Raw genomic sequence first — 26,862 nt, forward strand, 5'->3', positions numbered from 1 at the left:
GGTGTTCTTCTTTTGTATAGGCTACAGTTTTACAATTTCAGACCACCTCCAATGCAGTGCTTTTGAGCTTTGTGAATAAAATTTATGGACTCTACTATTTTAAAATGGCTTTTCCATTTATAGACTGATCTAAGCTGATTTATATTTTATTTTTATTAAAGGTGTGTATGTAAGCCTGGTTATATGGGTGATGGATTCCAGTGTGTGCATGAAGACCCATGTACATGGAAACAAAATGGAGGCTGTGGTGACAATGTACGTCAGTAATGTGTGTGTTATAGACTGATATCACATTAAAATTGAAATGATTATTTTATTTCCAATTTCACCAAATCTGTTCAAAAATGTAAAAAAAAAAAGTATATAAACATTATTTTAATTTGATCGTTTCACAATATTCTATGAAAATGTCCCAGGCAAGGTGTGTAAAGCTCGGAATTGGCAAACACAAGTGTGTGTGTCTGACTGGGTGGAAAGAAGATGGAGATGAGTGTCAGCCCATTAATAACTGTTTGGAGCCAGATAAAGGGGGGTGTCATCCTAATGCCTCCTGTGTCCATGTGGGTCCTGGGCAGGTAGAATCTCTTCTTTACACTATCTATCCCTAATATTTCTCTATCTTGTCTATTTTATTTATTGACCCATTCAATCTATCCAATCACCCACTAATTCACTAAACTATATCATCTATCCTTCCATCCCTTTATTTTCCCAATCAACTACATCTATCCTTTCATCAGTCCATTCACACATCCACGAATTCACCAAATTAACCAGGCATCCATTCATTCATTTATCTAAATATCTACCCATTCATTAATAGTTTTATCCTTTCAAATATCCATCTATCCAAACAGCTACAAACAGAATCCTTCTCTTCATGCATGCATGCATGCATCCATCCATCCATCCATCCATCCATCCATCCATTCATCTATCCGACCACCTATATAAATTTAAAATTCAAATCAACACTTTTGTTTTTTGCCCCCATTTTTTATGAGCTGAACTCAAAGATATGACTTGTTCTATGTACACAAAACACCTATTTCTCCCAAATATTGTTCACAAATCTGTCTAAATCTGTTAGTGAGCACTTCTCCTTTGCCGAGGTAATCCATCCACCTCACAGGTGTGGCTTATCAAGATACTGATTAGACAGCATGATTACTGCACAGGTGTGCCTCAGGCTGCCACAATAAAAGGCCACTCTTAAATGTGCAGTTTTATCACACAGCACGATGCCACAGTTTCGAGGGAGCGTGCGATTGGCATGCTGACTGCAGGAATGTCCACCAGAGCTGTTGCCCGTGAATTGAACGATAATTTCTCTACCAATCAGCTGTCCCCAAGGCGTTTCAGAGAATTTAACAGTACATCCTACCGGCCTCACAACCACAGACCACGTGTAACCACACCAGCCCAGGACCTCTACATCCAGCATCTTCACCTCCAAAATTGTTTGAGACCAGCAACCCGTACTGCTGCAACAATCAGTTTGCAACCAAAGAATTTGTTTAAAATTGTGTTCAAACTGTCAGAAACTGTCTCAGGGACGCTCATCTGCATGCTCGTTGTCCTCATCGGGGCTCAACCTGACTGCAGTTCGTCATCATAACCGAATTGAGTGGGCAAATGCTCACATTCAATAGCGTCTGGCAATTTGAAGAGGTGTTCTCTTCACAGATGAATCCTGGTTTTCACTGTACAGGGCAAAATGCGTGAGGCGAATTGTGGTCACACCAGATACTGACTGGTTTCCGGTCAAAGGAGAAGTGCTCACTAATACAGATTTAGACAGATTTGTGACCAATATTTGAGAGTAATAGTCCTTTTGTGTACATAAAAAAAGTCTTAGATCTTTGAATTCAGCTCATGAAAAATGGGAGTTTTTGAAGTATTCAAATTTTTTGAGTGAATTGGTGGGTTTTTTTTAAATGTGAGCCAAAATCATCACACTTAAAATAACCAAAGACTTAAACTACTTCAGTCTGTGTGCATTGCATTTATTTAACACGAGTTTAAAATCCATCTATCCATCCATCCATCCATCCATCCAGCCATCCATTCATCCATCCATTCTTTGAATTCAATGAATTTGTTGTGTTTCTTTTCTCAGAATGACTGTATTTGCAAGCAAAATTTCCGTGGAAATGGGAGATATTGTGAACCTGCAAATCAGTGTGTAAGCCTGATGGGAGGATGCCATCAACAGGTGAGCAGTTTAAACACAAATACACACACACACACACACACACACACACACACACACACACACACACACACATGACATTTGGCATTTGCCCTATTACAGCTCAGGTTTGATCCTGAGGTAATTCGGGTTACTGACTGTGTGTTTCCATTATGTTTTCTGAAACTGGCGTTTATGGGATAAACTATGAATATCTCATCAGCTTGACCAGTATGAAGTTCTTATTCAAGATAAATGATTAGATGACTTTAAATAATCATGTTTTTCCTTTAGGCCAGGTGTGTGATGAAGTATCCTGGAAGGTTTGAGTGTGTGTGTGAAACCGGCTACATAGGAGATGGAAGGATTTGCTATGGATATCTTGCACAGGTAAGACAGCCATAACGGTCACAACTTTAACTGATCAAGATTTCAAGATTTTAGGACACCAGATATCTGCTCAGTCAAATTCTAGATTAACTTATAATCGCACGTTATACAATTGAGTGCAGAATTATTCACACTTTTAGGGCAGAATAAAAATTTATTTATGTGTTCAGTTTTTTTCAGTGTTTGATTTTTTTTTATAGATATTTCTTTAATAATCCATATAATCAACTATCCATCCATCCATCCATCCATCCATCCATCCAAACACCCATCTATTTAACCAACCATTGATATGTTATCTATCAATCCATTTATATATCCATTTTTTATCAATCCACCAAACATTCATCCAACTATTTATCAGTCCATCTAAATTCTCTGCCATCCATCCATTCATGCATCCATCAATTCATCTATCTACCCAGAATAACAATCAGATTGAAGAATACTTGAAAATGTTAGATTCCATAGAAAAAGAAATATATGAAAAATGAATGCTAAAATATCAATTATGTAAGCTAAATATTAACTAGTGATTTTTTGCTTTGGTTACATCCTGCTCATATCATCTTAACAGCTATATGGTGCTCTTATCTGTAAAATACCTTCCTCTGCTAAATGACAGTAATTGTTTTACATATGCATTACAATGATAATTTTCTCAAATCTCAATTACCTCATTGTGTTTTTTGTAGGAACTGGAAAGCAATCTTGACCTGAGTGGATTCAATACATGGGTCTCTGTAAGTAAAAGACTTTTCAAGGTCATAGAAATGGCTAGACTCTCAGCTGTCTTTGAAAGTCAAAGGGAATTATCATTTTTGTTCTCGAATGATTCACAGAGTGCAGATCTCACTCAGATGATGTACGAAAAGGAGAACATTACTATTTTCGTGCCCTCGTTATCAGCTGTCAACGACATGAGCAAAGAAGATCAGGATTTCTGGCTGTCAAGCAGCAATGTTCAAAGTCTGGTCATGTAAGTTTTTTTTATTTCAGTGGACTCGCTTGAGTCATGAATAAACCCATGGTTCAATCACCTCTGATTTATGCGTCCTGAATATGATTACTGTCTGTATTATAAGCAGTTATTTTAAGAAAGTAGCAAAAAGATTTCCCAAAAAAGATTTTACAGTATAATTTTGAAATGATGTATGAATTAATCTGTTCAAATGAAGCTTGAAAAATTGGGCCCAGTAATATAATATAATATAATATAATATAATATAATATAATATAATATAGCATTACATTACATTACATTATATTATAGTATATTGAGTATATTTTAAAATAAGATTAAAAATAATTTGATATTTTAAAGCCTAATTAAGTTTTTTTTTTAATATGATATCAATTAGATAAAACAACTGACAATGATATATATATATATATATATATATATATATATATATATATATATATATATATATATATATATATATATAAATGAATAATATAATAATAGCCTTGGACATATAATAATAATATAGCTGTGTGATGAATAAATGCCTATTGTGTTTTAGGGGTCATGTGGTATCTGGGCTTTATAGATTATCAGACCTGCGTAGTTCTCCTTCTCCAAACCTGCTTTCTTTATTAAGAGGATCACTTCTTGTTTCCTCGACCAATGAGGTAAAAGATTTGGTAAATTCAGTAAACTTTATAATAGTCGCACACACATCAAAACTGTAAAGTTCTCACTAAATTGTACCTTTTTAAATATTTATTTAGACCACAATGGTTGCTGGGGCCAAAATCACATCAGCAGACATAGTCACCAGGAATGGACTCATTCATCTGATTGATAAAGCAAGTGGTCTGGCTTTTTAAACTTTTTTTTTAATCTAAGCATTAATTTAGAAATGGCTGGTAATGTGTTGTTGTCATTGTCAGGTCCTTATCTCTGATCGTAAACTGATTACTGGTTTACTTGGGGTGCTGGACAAGAGACAAGAGTTCTCTCTCTTCAAGAATGCGCTTATGGTAGGATTAAATTAAAAATATCTCTGCACAGCTGTCTGTTGTTTTAACAATGAGATTAACATCAACATTTTAATTTGTTTTGATTGTGTTTTAGACATACAACCTGACTAAAGATATAGAAGAGGCCTCTGGCTTTACAGTTTTTGCACCTACAGACGATGCCATCAGAAAATACCTGAACAGTACAGGCCAGGATACACTGGTACAACAAACAATACGTGCACATGAAAGCTCACATCCCACTGGAACACTGGTTTTCAGCTTTAATAACAACCATCACAAAACACTGGAGTCCTCATAAATGTTAAACACGCCTTTACAGAAACCTTCAAAATATCAGATTACACAGAATTAATAACTATACTACTGAGCTGCAGCACCAGAAAATTACTTAATGTAAATGTTTATAAATAGAGAGCCTGTCAAAAATTTGAAAACACATAGTTTTTAATTCATTTTGAGACACATGCATGTTTCTTTTGTTTCTACAGTATGTAACAAACCAGGTAAAAGGTAACAACACACAATTTGTAACTAACAAAAGAACTTATGTAAGATAGAAAACAGGAGAGAAGATATCAGCTTAGCAGACTGCTTCACCACCATAGTCAAGCATGGAGGTAGAAGCTTAATGGTTTGGGGTTGTTTTAGAGCAGGAAAGGTTGGAGACTTATTCTGTTTGAAAGCAATACTGAATCAGCATGGATTTCATTTCATACTTCATCGCCATGCAATTCCTTCTGGACTTCCAATTATGGCTACTTGGAACCAACTTCACCATATATGAAGACAATGAACCGAAGCTCTGTGAGGATTATTTAGTGAGAAAACAGTCATTCTGAGTGTTATTTATCATGAAAGCGCCTACATAAATCTTTATGAACTGATCTGCGATTAACTGGATTGTAAATTCTGAAAAAAATCACTACTACTCTACTAGCAAAGTATACATTTGGCAAGTTTTACAAAAAGTATTTCAGATAAATGTTTGTAGACACTAACTGTCTGTATGTCAAGAGTGTGTTAAGCAGTTATTAATGCTAAAGGATGATTTTTCACTGAAAGCTAAACATCTTTGCATTGATAAATTTGGTTGGTCAATGTCAATTTCCATACCATTAAATATGTATATGAACATAAGGAACATTCACTCAACCCTACATAATATTCAGGTATATGTCCATTTATCATCTGGCTTGTGTTTATGTGTGTCTTTATGATTTCCTGTTTTCAGGATATGAATATGACACAATACCACATTGTCCTGGATGAGACTCTGAAGCAGGTTGACCTGCAAGAAGGTCTGTATAAAGACACTATGCTGGGATTCTCCTATCAGCTGGGTATATTCTTGAATGACAGAAATGTAAGTCAAATACTCCTTCCCTCCATAATCTACCTAAAAAAAGTTTAAAATTAATCAACGTTTTATACTAAGTGTACTAAATGTAGGTATTTAAAGTTAATTTGGTCAGAATTAAAGTTTTTCTAGTTATTCAACATATAACAATTGAGCATGTTTCAGTTTCTCCAACAATTCTTCCTCTCTCTCTCTCTCCCCATCCTTCTACCGAATCTTGTATCTAGTGGTTTGTTAACAAGGTCCAGATGAATGCTACAGATATTGAGACTGATAAAGGAGTGATCCATGAATTGTCTGCTGTGCTGAAGATTCCTAAAAACCGTTGTGACAGAGCCTCCGGCAGGAGTTTTTGGGTACAACCTAACTTCTCTTCCAACCTTTCTCTACAGTTGTGTTTTGAATCACGCACTGTTCAGTCATTAATGTGTCCCAAGTTTTGGTGATTCTTGGTTAGTTATTCTCAAATCTCACTCTTGTTCTAATGGATAATCTCAGTTGGAATCTAGATTTGTATTTGAGAACAGCTTTTATATACTATCACATAAAGATTTCCTCAGAATGCATTTACAACAGATTCTCTATACTCTTCCATATCTGCCCTACATCTAAAAATGATAAGCTCTTAAGTTGATAAAGCTGATCTTGTTTAGAGCCCTGTCCAATTTTGATGTAATTACTAACCTATGTGTCTGATGATGGTACTGTGTGTAGGGAAAATGTATGGACTGCTTCCGTCCCTCTGAGAGTCGCTGCCCAGCTGGAACGAAGCAACTGAAGTTGGTAAATGCACAACAAATATTTCTCTTGAACTATGAGCTTTGTTGCATTTGCATTGCTGGAATAAAATAATTAGTGTACATATTACAAAGCATGCTGATTCTGTGTCTTATATTCAGTCACCAAAGAGATGTTTGTTCAGTATGAGGAGATACGGGCGGTTCATCGGCTGTGCGGCTTTCTGTGACAGAAACAAGATTGTATGTATGGGTTTCTATTTTGATACAGTATGGTTATCTATTTTCAATTGTTCCATTTTATTTGAGAACTGAAGTATCTGGAGAATGTTGGAAAACTTGTTGTTTAAAAAACTTTTAAAATGTTTTATTTTTCCAATTTCTTACCAATTTGGTCAGCCATCAGTTTCCTCCCACCAGCCAACCCTTTTACATAAACGCTAACAACAGGGAGGTTAAAGGCTAATGCTTCTTTAGTCAGATGTGTATCTAGCCAAGCACATACATTTCAAAGCATTATCCACTACTTTCTACATATATGAAGTCACAGATTTTTTAAATAATTGGCTAGTGTCACTGTGATTGTGATGTTCTATTATTTTAATAATTTGAATGCTCTTGCTTTTTTTAAATAAATGCATTATCTTAAATATACATAAAGGGTGGTGCAAAAGGAATGCATGTTTTTCAAATAAGTGTAACTTCGTTGATTTTCAATATAATGTTTTTTAATAACACCAGAACAATCTGCAATAAATGTTCTTTTAGGTATACATTGATTTTTTAATAACAAAAGATTATATCAGAAATATGAAATGATCTCGCTATACACACATTCTTCGAAGTTTTGTACTTACCAACATTTCTTCTGGCACAGTTGCAATTTCTTAGCAAAAGGCAACTTTCAGCTCGTCTACTGTACAGGGTTTTCGAACATAGACTTTCGATTTAAGGTTACCCCAAAGAAAGAAATTGCAGACAGACAAATCTGGTGAGTGTGGGGGGCAATGGACCACTAAAACGTTGGACAGTAACAACAAAATTGTTATGTCTAAAAAAACTGCTCGACGGCAAAACGCAAGGCTTCAAGTTTCACTTGATACCATTGATACTAAAACTGAGCCCTCTGAACGATTAATGCATTTATGTTTAACAATTTTGAATTAAAAATGAATAAATAAATATTTAAAAGGCAAAATTAATTCTTCAATGCACACACACTTATTCACGACGTCTTTTATTTACTAAGATATCAAAAAAATAATAAACTCCACTAAAAAAAATTTTATTCGCTAAACATTTGTTTTACTGATGTGCCAAGTTTCAAATCAAGCACCAAAATCCGACATAATGCACACGTCCGGCAAATAAAACTGTCCTTGTGGAAACATTGCAAAAAGCTCAGTTTAGTTTCCTAACATTTCCTTTACATAATTAAAAACACCATAATTACTTTAAAACATTTACGGGAGTATTTTTACGAGCTGCCCTGTCATCTGAAAATATAACAGACTTGTCTGTTTGAGCAGCTGGAGTGCAAACTAAGATAATTAATTGGAACCTTTGGTTTTTCTATGATTTTTTTTCCAAGTGGTTAATAGACATTAAGAAGTTTGTTAAAAAACATGACCTTTGAAACATCCAGTCTTCATGCTCTATGTTGAGTTTGGTTTCACTAATAATGAGCATACATTTGCACAAAGCATCCATATTTGTCCAAACCCATGTTAATTAGAGTATTAAAAACTTGAGTAGTATTAATTTAAGGTACAATTAGAACACAGAAAAATGTGTGATTACGTTGCAATTAATCACAAGTTAACTCATGACAAAAATAATGATGATTAAATATTTTATTCATTTGACAGCTCTTATAGTATATAGAGACCTATTTAATATCTTGTGTCTTTCTTTAGATAAGGAAATGCTGTGAGGGATTTTATGGCACTAACTGTGAGACTTGTCCAGGGCCTGAAGGCCAGCCATGTTTTGGCAATGGTGTGTGTGTGGATGGTATCAACGGCACTGGTGTGTGCCAATGCAACACTGGCTTTAATGGCACAGCCTGTGAGAGCTGCCAAAGTGGCAAATATGGCATCCACTGTGATCAAGGTATCCAGCCTCATCCCTTTATTATCATCCCTTTATTATTATTCACTAATTGTACTTAATTAATTGTTCTTTTCTTAATAATCTTTATTTATATCCCTGCCTGTGTGTTTTCATTATTCAGAGTGTAAATGTGTAAATGGTCGCTGTAATGAAGGTCTGGAAGGAGACGGAAGCTGTCAGTGTGATGTGGGATGGAGAGGACTCTACTGTTCTGTTGGTAAGGCATACATTCAGACACAAACAAACACACACACACACACACACACACACAAACACACACACACACACACACACACACACACACACACACACACACAAATTATGCATCAATTTCCTTTTTATGGTGGCTTAATGCATGTTTTTGTGTTTCAGCCATTACTTCAGACATGTGTGGCGGGAAGTGCCATACCAGTGCAAAGTAAGTACAATCTTAATTAGGAACACTTTATTAGGAACATGTGTTCACCTGCTCATTAATGCAGTTCTCCTGTCAACCAATCACGTGACAGCATGGTAATTCACAAAAACGATGTGATGTTCTCGAGGTTCACTGTGATGGGATATTTGTAATGCTTTTTTTCTTATTATGTTTGTAAAAAGTGTTTTTTACTTATTAAATGTAATTAGTGTAATTAATTGTAACAATTAGTTATAGTAGACTTCTTGTCAGCTTGAACCAGTCTGGGTATTCTCCTCAGACATCAGAACAGTGTTTATCATTGGATTTGGTCCATACCAAGAAAGAAAAATTTGGATAACTCTAAAGTGAAATTACACATTATGCAAAACCTTCACAGACATTTATGTACAATGAATGGACATTTGGTGCCCAGATGAGGATGGGTTCCTTTTTGAGTCTGGTTCGTTTCAAGGTTTCTTCCTCATGCCATCTCAGGGTTTTTTTTTCCTTGCCAAAATTGCCTTTGACTCAGTCATTCAGGATAGAATTAAAATAATAAGGAACATACTTAAAGGCAATAAACATATACAATCTTTTATATAAATTGAATCTCTCTGTAAAGCTGCTTTGAGATGAATTGATTTCAAATGTAAATATATTTAAGCCACTATTGAGTCCTGTACACATCTGGGAGCTTCAAAGGTGGTTGGAAATATCACCAACTTGTGTGTGTGTGTGTGTGTCTGTGTGTGCGTGTGTGTGTGTGTGTGTGTGTGTGTGTGCACACTTTTCAGTTGTCTGCTTAAAGTACAGGATAATTCGTATTACTGCAGCTGTGCAGCTGGTTATGAGGGAAATGGTACAATCTGTACAGGTATAGTACATGCTGCTTTATAGTTCTTAAAACTCTCACACACATTTCACAACTCAGAGAACACTTTTAGACTGGTGTGTGTGTGTGTGTGTGTTTTTGTGTGTGTTTGTGTGTGTTTACATTCCCAGTGGTGGACGCTTGTGCTAAGAATAATGGAGGCTGTTCTCCCAATGCTGTATGTAAGAGGACTCTCCCTGGAAGAAGGCAATGTGTGTGTAATCCCGGCTATGCAGGGGATGGGCGAGTGTGTGTGTGTGAGTCTGCCATCTTTATTTTTATTTTACTGCTTCTACTTTAAGAATCTTGTATTATTTATATATATAGTGCTATTTAATGGTTTCTGACTATGTGAATATCTCCAGCAATTAATCCATGTCTGGTTGATAATGGAGGCTGTGGTAATACCTCAGAGTGCGTGCACACAGGAGCAAACAAGGTAATGCAAATTAAAGAAGCTAAAAGATTAATGTTTGTTTATACAGTTAAATGTGTTTGTGGAATGTTTACATATCAAAAACCTTTAATTTTATATCTATAAAATAACAATCGAAAATATAAAACAAAACCTAAAGAATTGTGTAAAAAATTTTATGTGGTATTTCAGTCACTTATTTTTGTCAACTTTTAATATCTGATCACTATGAATACTATTTACGGTTAATATCTGACTTTTATTATGACATTTATTTACTTTGTCTTTATTACAAATATATTAATCTTCTTTAATTTTTTTAAACTGTATCCGTTGATATGTGTTTATATTTGTGTGCAATAATGTAGATGTATGTTATTTTATATATATATATATATATATATATATATATATATATACAGTATACAAACAAAAGCACATAATACTCTGTTATTTGAATCCACAATAAACTGATTCTTATGTACTGTAATGTTTTTTTATATTTTTGTTTTTTGGAAGCCAGACTACATCCTTCAGTGATTTATTAGAATAAGTAATAAAATAATACCAATAAATAATAATACAAATAAAAGTAAATAATAGCAACATTTGTTATTTAATAAAATATATTTTAAGAAAGTGAAGAAAACAATGAAGCATTTCATAAGCCAACTGATGATTTTTTGTTTGTTTTGTTTTGTGCTTTCAGTCTGCATGTGTGTGTCTGCCAGGCCACTACAGAAATGGAAATATATGTTCTCCAATTAATTTGTGTAAAAAGGTAAAAAAAAAACCACACACATTTGGTACAGTTTGGTATATATTTTTAACAACACTATAATAATTATAATGCACCAGTGTGTAACATGACAAGCTTTTTTTCTGCTTTGTTATCGTCAAGAATAATTCACTATAAACATGTACTCAATGTGCATTTTGTATGTGATATACATTATTTCTTGAAACATGCTTTATATACTGTACTGTAGCCTTCATAAAGCTGCATACTGCAATGCAGGAAGTGTCACCTTTAATTTTCAACTCGGTATCCCAAGCTGAAGCACAAGCAATAAAAAAAAACTTGTTTTTCCACAAATTTGGACTTTTTACAAATTAGAAAATCATTTTCATCATTAGTAACTTATGTCCCTATTAGTTGTTATAGTTACATATCACTATTCAAAACATTTCTTCAATAATGAAGTGTAAGAATGACATAATAATGCATAATAATCTGTTTATATAGACATTCCAGAGATTATTGTATTAATGTATTTTAATGCACTGTAAAAGCATTTAGAACTCATTTTATGAGTTATTTGTCTTCAGTAACTTCTTATATATCATACATAAAACTTTGCCTGCCATTAGACACATGATATAATACATTATAAAGTATTTAAATTGTGTTGACACTATTGCTGTAATGCACAGGTTTAGGTATAATGCCTGCAATGCAGCTTATACACAATGCACCTTTGTTTTAGTAAATGAGATTTCTTCTACATTTGAAAGACTTAAAGCTTGCTTTATAGAGCCTGTAATAACCATAGACAGTGCTCCATTATGTGTAAACACTAGATTTGAGTAGAATTTGAGAAACTGAGAAAGGTATAATGTATAATACACTATAATATGATATGCACTTATTGTTACAGAATGCACAATGTTCCTATGAACAGGATAATATAATGAGTGACAATAAGTATTCGCACAATTCATTATTTGTGAGTTGACCCAATGTGTGCGTATCTGATACTCAGAAAAATGGAGGATGCCACCCATTTGCAGTTTGTACCATGACAAGCCCAGGAGAGAGAAACTGCACTTGCCCAAGAGATTACATTGGAGATGGGATCAACTGCAAAGCTAAACTTATGCAGGTAACTCAAACTAGAGCATTTAGAAGTCTCTTATGCTGTCCACTGCATTTATATGCTTCTTAATTATGTACACCGAGATTGTGCGTACAGTTATTTGGGTTTTATATATAAGGATACAAACAAGGAAATGTACACACATATGCAAAGGTATAATTATGATCATGTTAAACATTTTTAATGTAAAAATTCAGTAAATGAAAACATTGAATGCAACAATGTTGACTTCTCTCTATGTTAAGCTGTCCTTATGTTTACCTACATAAATTAAATATTTTATGAAATTAACAGGAAAGGATATCCTTAGTTACTTTTTCTATATGTTTATTTCTTGCTTATTTTCTGAACAATTCATTGTTTGTTTAGACCTTTTAAAGCTTAAAGTACTTTTTCCTCTTACTGCCATTTGGGGTTTTTTAGTTTTGGTATACAGGTACATTTAACATCTAATATACTGATAAAAAAGAAAGGTAAGGTTACACTGTGTACTTACTGAGGTGAACCCAGTAAAATGCCAAGGAAACTTATAAACTAGATAAAGTACCTGATAAAGTTAACACTGTTTTATGTGTCAAATATTTTGATATTTACCTTAGAACTTGTTCAATTTTGATTTCAGGAGATTCGAAAGAGAGGTCTCACTGACTTCTACTACAGTTTGGATGTAAGTCTGTGTTTATTTACAATACTGTGTAATATTTAAATTAAATGTAGCTACAAAAAGCAGTCTCAAGAGATACGTTTCAACGTATTGTAGGAAAAAAAACTCAGTAGCCTTTATCATGTGTTTTTGTTTATGTAAAAGTTAAAAACAGTTAAAAAAAAATAAATCTGTAATCACTTACAATTTTGTTGAAAGTAAATAATGTTTGGACATTTAAAATGTTTTTTTTTTTCTACTCACTTAAACAGATGCTATAACATCTAAATAAGCTGCACATATTTTTCCCCACAGAGAGCTGACATTTTTTATCTTCAAAGCCGAGGGCCATACACTGTGTTTGCTCCTAATAATAATGCATTTCATAAACTGGAGGTAAGTTTAATAGTTTGATTAAACACTTCTATGTTGATTTACTCTAGAAGCCTATTTCATTTACCTCAAATTAAAATTCTGAGATATCAAAGAATCTGTGAGGAGTCATAATTAGTGAATGACTTAAGAAGGTATTAAGTCATACTGCAGTCATGAGATAATTCGCACATAAAATATAAACAACTGCATTTCGTTGCTGTGTACCTGTACTATGCAATGACAATAAAGTTGTATCTATCTATCTATCTATCTATCTATCTATCTATCTATCTATCTATCTATCTATCTATCTATCTATCTATCTATCTGTCTATCTATCTATCTATCTATCTAAAAAGTCACACTGGTAATTTTGAGATGTTGTGGTATATTCTAGCAAAATATCACAAATTTATCTCGTAATTCCGACTGGATATCATGAAATTGTCATAGTATCTAAAAATCATTGCATCGTATCTGATCATTATAATCTTTAAACTATGACTTTACAGTATATCTTAACATAATTATAACCTAGCTTTCATAAGAAACTTCTCTGAATATACATTTTATATTCAAAGACAATATTGTAAATGGTTGTTCATGAATTTATTATGATATAGTTTGTTTACCAGCAATGAGGCCTCATAACACATTCCCAAAAATTGCATGAATGTTCTATAAAGCAAGTTTATAGTTCATATATTGAATGAAGTATAAATCTCAGCTCCTGGGTTCCTCAAAATGGCTAAGGTTCATTTGTTTTACAACTAATATATCATTTTATGTGCAAATTCTTGCTTCTGATTATAAACAATTTGAAACGGTTCGCATGGAAGTAGAAAAGTTGTGATGTAAACAAAAAGTCCTGAACAACATTGGATATTCTTATATCCATGTGAAAACCCCTCTCAATCTTCTCGATCCCCTTTATGCTTTTCATCATTCCTGTTTTTTCATTTTTTTTTACTCTGAAATTTTTTTCCCCCGTTCTGTCTCTCTGTAGAATCAAAATCTGGTCAATAAAAAGGCAAATGCTGCACTCCTTCTGTACCACATAGTTCCCTGCCGGAGCCTCCTCCCTAGAGATCTGCAGCAACCTCGCAACCTCACCACACTCACCGGTGAAATCCTCACTGTTTCATATTCAGAGGTACCCTGTCTAACCACAGCATAAAGGATTATATAAGACAAAACTTGTGATCTAACTCAAAACTTTGCCCTCAGGGTACAATACAAATCAATAACAATGTGAAAGTGGTGTACGCCGATCAAGAAAGTAGCAACGGGATCTTCTACGAAATTGACACTTTTATGATTCCACCCAGTTATCAGAAGATACAAGCGATAGACAAAGCAAATGTAAGTGTTCGTATTTTACTTTTCAGCTGTTTCTTATGGTCGTGTGAGACATGAACCTTTAATTTTGCTTGATGACTGCAGAAATCTTTGATGGCTCAGAGTGAAAGGAATGAGAGTTAGGCATCAGTTTATCAAATATAGCTTTATTTTCATGTTTACTTTCACTTTTCAGTGGTTTGAAGCACATATACTGTACATATACAGACACACTGCTCTGTGTGTGTCATTCTCTTTCTTGAGGATTTCAACTCCCACCTTTTTTAGCCTCTCTTCTTCCCACTGAAACAGAGATCACATATTAATGGAAATTATACACAGGTCACTAAAGCACTTTGTCTTTGTTAAAAACACTATATTAAAATTAAGATTAAAATAAAAACAGTGTTTTGTCCACAAATCTGAAGGCGATTTTCTTTTTTCGGTCTACTCGAATCACCGCACGTTTTGGTGTTTCATGAACCAGGCGGCAATTCTTTCGTATGATAATCTCCAGTGTTCTGTATTATTGAAAGATTTATGATCAAACTCTTGATGTCACCCAAATAAGGATGGGTTCCCTTTTTGAGTCTGGTTCCTCTCAAGGTTTCTTCCTCATAACATCTAAGGGAGTTTTTCCTTGCCACAGTTGCCATGGCTGCTCATCAGGGATAAATACACACCATTCACCTTGACTGTTTTAAGACAATGTCTGTTGTGAAAAGCGCTATAGAAATAAACTTGACTTGACTTGACTTGACTTGACTTGACTTGACTTGACTTGACTTGACTTGACTTGACAGGGTGTGTGCCCAAACCTGTGCTCTGTTTTGATCATTTAAAATGTTTATATAGTCTTACACAGTTCAGCTGTCTGACATCTTTTTTTTTTAAACAGACTTCCCTTAAAGACATCACAGATCAACATGGTTTCAAGACTTTCTACAAACTGCTGGAAGTATGTACTCATGTATTGATCATTCTAAGTAAAAATTATTGTAAAGAAAGTGTTTCAGAAAAACGATTGTGCATTTGCTTTGTTGTAGGATACAGGGGTGATCAAACAAATACAGGACCCTCTTCACGTACCGGTCACACTGTTCCTGCCAACAGACTCTACCATGGCTGCTTTATCTCAAGCACAAAAGGATTATCTGTATGGCCTTCAAAACCGACCTCAACTGGTGGAGTATCTTGAGTACCACATCCTCCGGGAGAAAAAGGTTTGGAATGTAGCACCGCACAAAATGTGTACTCCATAGAAATAAAACCATGAAGCGTGTTTGGTAGAAAGAAATATATTTTGGACGTGTCTGGTTTAGGTGCACTCTGCAGAGGTGATGCATTTTGATTCCCTCAAGACTCTTCAAGGCTCTGATGTTTCTGTGAGCTGCGCTGGAGAAGATAACATAGTAAGTGACCATGGAAAAAAGGCACATTTACAACACAGAATTGACACTACATTACAGCGTATATAGCGACTTATACAGCAGAAAATCCATATAAAGCTTTCTGTGAGGAGACATTTAGTTAACATGCTTGGAAGAAGCTCTAGTGTCAGTGTTTTGTAAACTATCAGAAGTAAAGTTGATACTTTCTGTGGTTTTCCAGCACTTTAGTTTTTTTCTCTACATTTATTTAGTTCTTTTAGGAAATAATGAATCAAAGTATTATGTATCATAAACATTAGACAACACTAAATGTTTCCATAAACAGTAAATAAATTATTGTTAACATTGGCTTAATTTTGTAGTAGAACATGATGTTATTGGAAAATACTTAACAATCTGACATCACCAGTCCATTGTTGATAATTTTTTGGAGCTGCATGCCCCAAAATATTTCATTTCATATTTAACAAATAGTTGAACTAGCTGTATGGGTGTCGTTTACACGGCTACATATTTACCATTCATTATTTATTAAAAAAATATATATTTAAAAAACAAAATATAGGATATTGTGAAAAGATTTCAGAGTTGTTTATGTTCACCCTGATTAATGTTGTTTTCTTTTTTGATCCTCTAGGGGGCACTATATATCAATAATAAGAATTGTCGAATTGTCAAAAGGAATCTGGATTTCAGAGAAGGCCTGGTTTATGGTATTGATTGTTTTCTAACCCCGCCCAGTCTGGGAGGACGCTGTGATAAGAGGGACGTTGTAGACATTACTGTAAGTGTTTTGTAGGACTAAACTATGGCATGATACTGACATTGTGTTCATTACAGCATTCTTAAATGTAAAAATAAAAATAAGCATTAAAAACAAGGCTAAATTCTCCTGTTAAATGTTGTGCAATAGTGCTTAAAAGTAAAAGAAATCAGTTACAAGCCAGGAAAAAAAAAACAATTGTGTTTGTGGTATCCAGTGGCAGTAGGAATCCTTTGGCGGAGGCACCAAAAATACTTCCTATTGAAATACATTACATAGAAAGTCGTCCTCAGTGACACAAAAAAAGAGAAATTGGTGTTTGGAAATGATTGACAGTTGTGCTGAATGTTTGTTTTGAAGTGGTCCTAAGGAAATGTTGACTATTTTTCCCTATTTGGAGTTGAGTGGTTTGTAGTACAAATGAGTGCAGCTTCGCTAATTTTATATTTGACACATAGTCAACCAAAAAAACCATATTGCTACTGAGCATTTTCAATAATGACAAACAGGAGATCTTATAAGAAATATAAAGTCCATATTTATAGACTATATGAATGTCTATGAATGTTTAAACATTACATTTGCCTTTCACTTGAACTAAGAAAACCAAAACCTGTTCCAGCAAGACAATGCTGCTCCTGTGCACAAAGTGAACTACATAAAATATGGTTTGGAGCAGAAGATCTTGGGTGGCCTGCTATAGAGATCTGACCTCAATCCTACTGAACACCTTTGGGATAATTTGGAAGTTTAGCTGCATTACAGGATTCTTAATCCTACATCAGTACCTGACTTTACTAACATCTTTGTGGCTGAGCACAAATTCCCCCCCCCCCCCCCCTCTAATAAAAGGATTAATAACTGGAATGTGTGATCTGTGGAAAAAAGGTTTGAATTAATCTAAATTATAGAGTACAGCTATTTGTCATGTCTAACTAAACTCTGGATAGCAATTGTTTTTAATTGTTCCATGATTTAATTATTTTACCATTTGTTGTTATTCCCAGATGCCCTGCAGATATTGTTCTCCCATAAGTCGATCTGATTGTCCTGCAATTTCCAAACCAAAGGTAGGTTTCAATCACAGTAAGTCTGGTAAACTTGTGTGGAATCTAGACTTGGATTTAGATATACTTTATTAATCCCAGGAGGAAAGGTTTTGCATTACAGCAGCAGCAGGTTACACAAACAGTAGTAGGGGAGGAAAGCAAGAAAAATTAAACCAGAATGTAATTAAATAATTGTAACTTAATTGTACTTAAATACATACAATATTGCACTAATGATCTATTACAACAATACAGTTACATACACTTTCTTTTACATGTGCAGCCCACTAATATGAAGGTTTGTTCTCTTTAACCCATGCATATTGGAATCTACAGGATTTTATAAAGAAATACAGTATTAGTATCTAAATGAGGGATGTTTTATTATTTTTAGTTGCAGTGTACGAGTTACCTGAGGTGCAAGGTGCATATACAGGTTTTACATAATTATGACTTTAGATAGTGTTGCAGCAAAAATACAAAGAAGATGATAGATAGATTGATCGATAGATAGATAGATAGATAGATAGATAGATAGATAGATAGATAGATAGAGAGAGAGAGAGAGAGAGAGAGAGAGAGAGAGAGAGAGAGAGAAGTGCAAATAGTAGCAACCAGAAGTTTTGACCAGCCTCATGTTGTTTTAGGGGTTTTTGTTTGCCACTGTCACCTCTGGCTTGCTCATTAAAGAAGGAAATAGTACGAATAGTATTTCCTTTTTATTGTTGGAACGTCTTAATTTACTAGTATTATTACTAATATGCTACTAATATGGGTTTGGATTACTTTGCCGCAATTTATGAAAATCCTATTTCAATACAGGCTACACAGCCCTGTGACCTTCCAAGACACCTCTTGTCGGTGAACGCAGGATGCCAATCTGTGTGCTCCATGGTCATATGGAAACCCAAATGCTGTCCAGGTTACTATGGAAGAGACTGTCTTGGTAGGCTTTACATTACAGGCGTATGCAGAAATACATTACATTTATGTGTATAATAATATTGGAAGCCACTTCACATTATAGCGTTTGCAATGATAACAAATGTAGCGATATTAAGATATTAAAACCTTTTCTCCAGCCTGTCCTGGAGAGCCTGGATCACCATGCAGTAACCATGGGAGGTGCGATGACGATCATTTAGGAAATGGGACTTGCAGGTGTGATGCAGGGTTTCAGGGCGTGGCGTGTGAACTGTGCACTGTAGGCCACTTTGGACCTGACTGCAAAGGTATGTTTTTCTACAGCTGAGTGTAATAGTTTTTGCATACTAATGACAAACTGAGCTTGGGTGCAGTGCTTTACTATCTCACGACTTCAAAATACACTATTCTATATTGAGCTTAGGTCTGTGATGAGCTTTGAAGGTTCTCTTAATATCTATGTCCTCTAGGTTCTCTTGTTTTTGTCCACCTACCAAACATGTAATGTTGATCGGCTATTTTAAATTTCCCCTGGGTCCTTATTAACACCATGTGTCCCATCCATGACATATCCCTTAAGTGTTCCCCTGATTCCTCTAAGACTTCAACTCCAGAGCAATCCTTACAAGGATAAAGCACTTGCTGATAAAAGATGAACAAATTAATGAATTATTTCATTAATAAAATTAATGACATTGTGTTGATTAGTTAAAATAAGTTCTGTGTTCAGATGTATCTTTTTAAAATAATGTATAGATCACTGGGGGTTTTACCATTTACACTTTACATTTAGATATATTTTATTAAACATAGAATGAGGAGGATCGTAATCCAGCTGTACTTTTTTAAACTGTATTTCCCTCCCTATAGCCTGTAATTGCACCGAGCACGGAACATGTAACGAGGGTCAAGACGGAACAGGCTCCTGTTTTTGTGATGAGGGCTGGACTGGTCCACAGTGTGAACATAAATTAGGCATGTAACTATAGTACATGTTTGAGACAACATTTCAATGTATTATTTCTATATATAAAAAAAGATGGAATGTAATTACTTCCACATTGATACTAAAGTGCTTGCTTTATTTCTCATGCTGCAGCTGATGGTCCACTGTGTTTCCCTGCATGCCACAAGAACGCAGTGTGTACTCAGAACAGCACCTGTATGTGTAAGCCGTTATACGAGGGAGATGGAATCACCTGTACAGGTAAACTTTTTGCTTTGGTCCGGTTCCCCTCACTGACCCTTCTAAAAAAACTAAAAGTAGAAACCTTAATCTTCATCCAAACATTATTGTTAATGTCTTCATTCGTTGTGGAGAGGTGATGTGGAGATGGTGGAGGAATAAAAACATCTGGGGGTTTACATAGACAATAGACTAGAAAGGAGGCTGAGGTTCTTCAAAGTACACTCCATCTGGGACATCTATATAACCCCTCCCTCTGAATATTAAACAGCTGCTCCATGATAGCGATGTAATTCGATATAAATATAGATATTATGAGCAATAATCTCAGTGCAATAATAATAATAAGTTACATGTGGAATAACTTTTATAACTATTATTGTAGTCTGACGTTTCTGTTTTTTTTCTTCCTGTTGCTACAAATTGCATTTCACTTAATATATGAATTACTTTACTTTACTGTGAGCAACTGCAACCAAACAATTTCCCTATGGGATGAATAAAGTATTCTGATTCTAATTTTTATGCATGTCCTCTCACTTCCAGTAACGAACATGTGCCAATTCTGGAATGGTGGCTGCTCAAAGGATGCCAAATGTTCCCAGAAAGGAGAAAAGCTAAACTGCACATGTCTAAAAGGCTATTCGGGAGATGGATTTGTGTGTTTGCCGAAGGACTCGTGTGTCGAAGAAGACAATGGAGGCTGCAGTGAGCATGCCCTTTGCACTATGACTGGACCTGTGAGCAAGACTTTTCTCTTATTTTAGTCTTATTGTTTACCTAGACAACTGACATCATGTTTACAGATATTTCCTACAATATTTGACTTGTATTAACAACTGTAAGATTTATTTTGTAGAGGATAGAAATCAGAAATCAGCACTAACACACACACTAATTACTAGTTGTGGGTCATGCATTTCACACCTAGGCATTCAGTGTCCTGCCTGAATCAATCCACTTCTTAATAGCATTATTATGAAGCCATGGTTATAGAAACCATCAATGTTATACCGGAATGCATTATAGACAGGTATCTCATACAGCAAGAATGAATGCCATTACTAAAACAAGAATCCCATTGAACACAATACAAAAAGTCTCTTTTCACCCACAGTTTTCCTGGGGATTTGAAACAAAGGTGAATTGTGTGTTTTTGTGCAAATGCTACGTGAAAGAAAACGCGAAAGTGTAAATATTTCATAAAAAAGCTTAACTACTGTTTTGAACCGTTTCGGCTAACCTGGCCTCATGATATCCCGCTTTTCTTTAAAAGTCTGTCTTGAAGTCCTTGTAAGTATATCTGCGACCAAATCGATTTCTTCTCCTCTGTTAGCCATTGTGGAATAAAAAAAAATACAAAAACAGATATTTATATTTGAGCTTGTACAGATGTGGGTTCGTAGCTCTGACTAGTACAATCTCTGACCATCCAGTCAAAGGATGTGAAAATGCTATGATTCTATGCCTTCAAGAGGTCCTTGGAGTGACGAACTTAAAATCTCATTGATAATGCAACAGCTTCAAGCAACATGGATTTGAAGCTACCAAGAGCCTGCACTGTTGATTTCTGCTGGCCGTATGGCAATACGTGATTTAATGGTAAAAATCTGATTGGATACAAACTAAGTTAAATTACTCATGGAGGTTCTGCTCTGTTCAGCACCACACCCGAGAGAAGCGCTACGATGAAGCGAATAGCCTATTGGGGATCATTTTAAACATATTCATGGACAAAAAAAATTTCAAACATAAGTCAGTGAATTTAAATGAACCATTGCTACTTACTAATTACTACCTTACTAACTTGCACACTGGTTTGCACAATATTATTGTTAGCACAGAGTTTGGAAATTTGCTAGCAACTTTATCTGATGGATTTCAATATCTAATAGCCTACATTTGAGTGCATAGTTTTGACTACATTATATAATGCTTTACATAACACTTACAAGCTACTACTGAAAAAAGGTAACAAGTGCACTACAGAAGCAATTAGCTGTGTCATCACTAACTAACTGTGTCATCAATATGATTATTTTTCCTCAGTGAAAGAAATTCAGCTTCATTTGTGGATTTTTTTTAACTGCAGGGGAAAATAAAGTGTGAATGTAAAACGAACTATGTTGGAGACGGGCTGACGTGTGAACTGAAGGTGCTTCCAGTGAACCGCTGTATGGTGGATAATGGTCAATGTCATTCAGACGCACAGTGTACTGACCTGCATTATGAGGGTGGGTGTTATAGTTATAATCTGTGTTTTCATAAACTTCATACAGCATAATAATGCAAAAAGGCAATGCAACTAAAAATCATCCACATAAATACGAATACACTATATGGACAAAGGTTTTTTGCCACCTGACCATAAGATTTGCATGTGCATTTTGAACATCCCATGTCGCATTTCCAGTTATAATAATCTCTACTCTTCTGGGAAGATGTTTCACTAGATTTTGGATTGTGCTTGTGGGTATTTGTGCTCTTTAAACCCTGAGGGTGTTAGTCAAGTCATGTACTGATGTAGGTACCCTGCAGTGGGGTCATAGTCAGAGTTCCAGTTCATCCCCAAGGTGTTCAATAGGGTTGAGGTGAGAGCTCTATAGAAGGCTATTCAAGATCTTCCACTCCAAACTATATCTTCATGGAGCTCACATTGTGCAAAGAAAGAAATTGTGTACCTTCAACTTTGTGGTAACAGTTTGGACCACATATGGTTGGAAATGGGTATCCCATTACTTTTGTCCATAGTCAACACAGAACTATCAAAAAATCTAGTGTTTAATAAAAATCGACTTTGAATCTTTTAATACTTAGAAGGAATGTTTCTAAATGTTAGTCTTGGTTTCTTTTAGATAAAACACTTGGTGTCTTCCACCATCGTTCTCCACTGGGAGTATACAAGCTGAACTACACAGAGGCTCAAGAGGCCTGTAAGCAGGCAGGTGGCACCATCGCTACCTATATACAGCTCTCATATGCACAGCAGGTATGTATAGATGCATAAAAACTCATTCATGTTATAGCTATCCTTTGAGGTACATCATTCTATTTGCATGTTCTGCAGGCTGGATATAACCTGTGTTCAGCCGGGTGGCTTGCACAGAACCGGGTAGCTTATCCCATGAGCTACTCCAACCCTAACTGTGGATTTGGCCATGTTGGCATAGTGGACTATGGCACTCAGACAGATCTAAGTAAAACCTGGGACACATTCTGTTACCGGATAAAAGGTATGTGGCTTTAATAAACGTAATTAAACTCCTTATGCATATTTCTTACCCCATAACTTAACCTCTTTAAGCCAATGTGTAGTATACTTTTAATCTGAATTAATTTTACATTTTTTACCAGAGATGGGGATTCAGCTCAGACCTACACTTGGTTCATGACAGTAAAAGCTATGATTAGATCTTGTGAAAGGTTTTCAAGATTATCTCTTGGGCATGGGGTTTTCAGAATCATGTTATGATGGTTTGAGATTAGGGTCATGTGGTATGTATCGTGTTAGACATGGGACCTCTGGAATTAACCCTTGAGACTTTGATACAAGGCCAAGAGCATTAGACTTCTAGAAGTCAACAGTCAGCTTTGGGCTTCTAGAATTATAATTATTAAACCTGGAATTATGCCTTGGGGATGATTTATTTATTTTTATTTTTATTTTTTTTAATTAACCTCAATAGGGTTTCTGAGGTGAGGCCTCAGAAATTAGGCTTCTAGACAATATATGTTCCCTATTGCACCTAACTGCACATGTTTATGTGTTTCAGATGTTAAGTGTGAGTGTAAGATTGGCTACATAGGTGATGGATACTCTTGCACTGGTAACATCTTGCAGGTTCTTACCACCAAGCCCAACTTTTCCAACTTTCTTTCAGTGAGTACAATAGCTCTACAAAAATCTGCACACCCACTCAAATCTTGAAAAAAGCTTATGTGTCTAATGCTACTTCAAATATAAAAACACAAAAATCAATCATTCATTGAAGTTATATTTTCACTATTCGGAATGAGGGGGGGAAGCACAAATGTGTTTACACCACAAAAAAATATCAATTCAAGTTCCAGTCAGTTCAGAGTTCAGGATGTTACCAACAGTAGATAAACAGAAAGATTGTGATGAAATCTCTGATTTATTTTTTACAAATTTGTTTCTTCTCCAGCAAATCATGAATTATTCCAGAGTTGCCCCTAAAGGGCAAGAGTTTATGAAACGCCTCAGCAATATAACTACACAGTCTACACTATTTGTGCCTGACAACAGTGGTCTCTACGAGAACCAGGTAAATAACTTCCCTCTGTACCACACAGACATAAAAATAAAATGTTATAAAGAAAAAAAACATTCTCTCTCTCTCTCTCTCTCTCTCTCTCTCTCTTTGAATAAGACACTGTCCTACAGAGATTTAGAGCACCACCTGCTGGATGGGAGAGCTTTAGTCCTGCAGGCTCTCATTAACATCAGTCATGTTAAGTCATATCTAGGACACACCCTGAACGTGAAACGGGTTCCTAGTCTCCAAAACCCCCAAACAGAGGTAAAAGTGGACCTGAACAAAACAGTGCCATGCTTACTAGATGCATTTGAAGAATACACTTAAAATAATGTGAGAACCATAATTCCTTTCATAATGGCTCAGTGGATATGAACTGATACTCACTGCAACAAAACCTTCCTCCCTTCAGGCCTCTTCAGGATATGTCAATGACCGTTACATCATCGAATCTGACATTCTTGCATCCAATGGGATTATCCATGTGCTGCAGGGACCACTGAAAGCCCCACCACCTCCACCCTTGTCCCTTCCTCAGGCACATTCAGCAGGATTGGGGATCGGTGTCATATTGCTGATAATTCTTATTGTCGCTGCAGCATTCGTGGCCTATCATTTCTACACCCGGCAAGCCAAACCATTCCAGTTCCACTACTTTAGGGTATGTAGTGTGTGTGTGTGTGTGTATGTGTGTGTGTGTGTGTGTGTGTGTGTGTGTGTGTGTGTGTCAAAATGTGACAAGTGTATTAGGTAAAAATGATTAATAACAGGGAAAATAAGCCAAATCAGAAAGGTAACAGTAACTCCACTATAACAAAATCTGTTTTATTGTATAAAATATATGAAATTATCCATTCTTCTATGCTATTCTTCTAAAGCTATGCCTTCACATTTGGGAAATATTTAGAATAGTATTCTTTTATTAGAATTTTCCTGTTGATTATTTCATTCATTCATATATATATATATATATATATATATATATATATATATATATATATATATATATATATATATATATATATATATATATATATATATAAATCTAACAGAATTCAGTTCATAGGTGGATTTCCAGCTATTGACCTCTTTCTTCATTTCTCTATGCATTTCTTTTCAGGAGGATGAGTTAGAAGATACAAGCACACCCGAATCTACACCATATATCAGTAACCCCATGTATGAGACTACAGCTGCCCCTAGTGCCCCAGACCTCCCTGTGGAAGATGTAAGTAAAAGAAAATATGAGGCAAAATAATTTTTTTTTTGCTTTATAACCATAGATACATGTAACAGAACAGCAGCTTATTGTGTTAACCTCATACTTTTTTGGTAAAGATGTATAATCATATAGACAGTACTAATAATTGACTGTAACACTTTATAGAAGGATGACAAGCACCAGGTAGTTGATGGAGGTTCATTTGACCTGTTCCAGGACAGCTAAAAAAACAGCACACGCTGTTTAACCCTCGGTATCTGCCAGCAAGCACTGGACCCTGCAGTATATTTGGAGACTGTGGAATGGCAGTGATGAATAATAGTGATTTGATGAACTGAAATCACTGTGTATGTGTGAATGTGATTGAGAGCATATGAAACATGTGAAAGTTTCAGAAACAGTAACTGTTTGGGTTTTTTTTTTAGACAAAACACCCCTAACTGTAATGTGAATTCAAAAAATAAAAAATAATCATTATAATAATAATAATAATAATAATAATAATAATAATAATGAATATCGTTATTGGATATCATCTCAGAATTATTGCTGGGTTTCTCTTGGACAAAAATTTTGCTACATTTGTCTAATAAATAATGTCAGATCTTTGAAAGTGTCTCATGCATATCATTTGAGTGTGTTTTATTTGAGTTTTCTGGGAAACTAAATGGATACAGGCCAAATAGATGTTTAAAAATTTGAAACAGTTTTATATAATCACTATATTCTTTCTTCAAATCAGTAGCGAGCCGTGATTTTCACACCTAAGGCTTTTGTGGTGTCCTGCCTGACATCACACAGGTATCTCATGCAGTGAGAACGAATGCCATTACTAAAACAAGAAACCCAATAAACACAATTAAACGGCTCCTTTCACTGCAGCCACAGCTACGTTGCCCAAATACATCATCTCTAGCAGAAGCATTAATTAGCTTTATTAAATGACCCCAGGTTTTTCCATGCATTTCTGTGATTTTTTTTCTATGCAATATTTTTTTTTGTTAGATTATTTTTTTAAGGGATTTGCAATGAAGGCAAACTGTGCGTTTTTGTGCAAATTCTACAGGAAGAAAATACAAAAGTAAAAATGTTTCTTGAAAAAGCCTAACAACTGTTTTAAACTGGCTTGGTTTAGTTGGAACCTTCTGGTAAACTGGGTAAATTAAAGCGTATTAAAATATAGATTTTTCAATAATATATTATCATAACATGTAAGTCATATTATTATTAAATATATATAAGAAACTACCTACCTTTCTGGTTTTCCACCACTTACTGATTTAATAACAATGCTCTTAAAATATTTAAAATGTAAAATGATGAGAATTAAATAAAAATACAAGCTCAAAATAATA

At 34.9% G+C, this 26,862-nt stretch overlaps 1 protein-coding gene across 1 annotated transcript in view; it reads left to right on the forward strand.

Moving 5' to 3' along the window:
* stab2 (stabilin 2) overlaps positions 1-26,116 on the forward strand; it is a 40,688-nt gene extending 14,572 nt beyond the window's left edge. Inside the window, exons 24-68 of the mRNA XM_046873931.1 lie at positions 162-255; positions 417-575; positions 2,120-2,215; positions 2,486-2,581; positions 3,277-3,324; positions 3,424-3,560; positions 4,108-4,216; positions 4,316-4,393; positions 4,478-4,567; positions 4,662-4,769; positions 5,802-5,933; positions 6,155-6,283; positions 6,642-6,710; positions 6,827-6,907; positions 8,581-8,776; positions 8,898-8,993; positions 9,149-9,194; positions 9,971-10,050; positions 10,179-10,304; positions 10,413-10,486; positions 11,172-11,243; positions 12,226-12,345; positions 12,962-13,006; positions 13,298-13,378; positions 14,364-14,510; positions 14,585-14,719; positions 15,594-15,653; positions 15,742-15,918; positions 16,018-16,107; positions 16,724-16,870; positions 17,857-17,919; positions 18,721-18,844; positions 18,981-19,130; positions 19,693-19,797; positions 19,922-20,029; positions 20,555-20,748; positions 22,101-22,242; positions 22,864-22,997; positions 23,076-23,241; positions 23,782-23,888; positions 24,175-24,294; positions 24,400-24,549; positions 24,698-24,946; positions 25,406-25,513; positions 25,673-26,116. Of these exons, the coding sequence (XP_046729887.1) occupies positions 162-255; positions 417-575; positions 2,120-2,215; positions 2,486-2,581; positions 3,277-3,324; positions 3,424-3,560; positions 4,108-4,216; positions 4,316-4,393; positions 4,478-4,567; positions 4,662-4,769; positions 5,802-5,933; positions 6,155-6,283; positions 6,642-6,710; positions 6,827-6,907; positions 8,581-8,776; positions 8,898-8,993; positions 9,149-9,194; positions 9,971-10,050; positions 10,179-10,304; positions 10,413-10,486; positions 11,172-11,243; positions 12,226-12,345; positions 12,962-13,006; positions 13,298-13,378; positions 14,364-14,510; positions 14,585-14,719; positions 15,594-15,653; positions 15,742-15,918; positions 16,018-16,107; positions 16,724-16,870; positions 17,857-17,919; positions 18,721-18,844; positions 18,981-19,130; positions 19,693-19,797; positions 19,922-20,029; positions 20,555-20,748; positions 22,101-22,242; positions 22,864-22,997; positions 23,076-23,241; positions 23,782-23,888; positions 24,175-24,294; positions 24,400-24,549; positions 24,698-24,946; positions 25,406-25,513; positions 25,673-25,732 (5,098 nt within the window). The 3' untranslated portion in view covers positions 25,733-26,116. The remainder of the gene's footprint in view (positions 1-161; positions 256-416; positions 576-2,119; positions 2,216-2,485; positions 2,582-3,276; positions 3,325-3,423; positions 3,561-4,107; positions 4,217-4,315; positions 4,394-4,477; positions 4,568-4,661; positions 4,770-5,801; positions 5,934-6,154; positions 6,284-6,641; positions 6,711-6,826; positions 6,908-8,580; positions 8,777-8,897; positions 8,994-9,148; positions 9,195-9,970; positions 10,051-10,178; positions 10,305-10,412; positions 10,487-11,171; positions 11,244-12,225; positions 12,346-12,961; positions 13,007-13,297; positions 13,379-14,363; positions 14,511-14,584; positions 14,720-15,593; positions 15,654-15,741; positions 15,919-16,017; positions 16,108-16,723; positions 16,871-17,856; positions 17,920-18,720; positions 18,845-18,980; positions 19,131-19,692; positions 19,798-19,921; positions 20,030-20,554; positions 20,749-22,100; positions 22,243-22,863; positions 22,998-23,075; positions 23,242-23,781; positions 23,889-24,174; positions 24,295-24,399; positions 24,550-24,697; positions 24,947-25,405; positions 25,514-25,672) is intronic.
* Positions 26,117-26,862: the final 746 nt, after the last annotated feature.

Source organism: Silurus meridionalis, chromosome 18, assembly GCF_014805685.1.
Source record: "Silurus meridionalis isolate SWU-2019-XX chromosome 18, ASM1480568v1, whole genome shotgun sequence".
Classification (NCBI taxonomy): Eukaryota; Metazoa; Chordata; class Actinopteri; order Siluriformes; family Siluridae; genus Silurus; species Silurus meridionalis.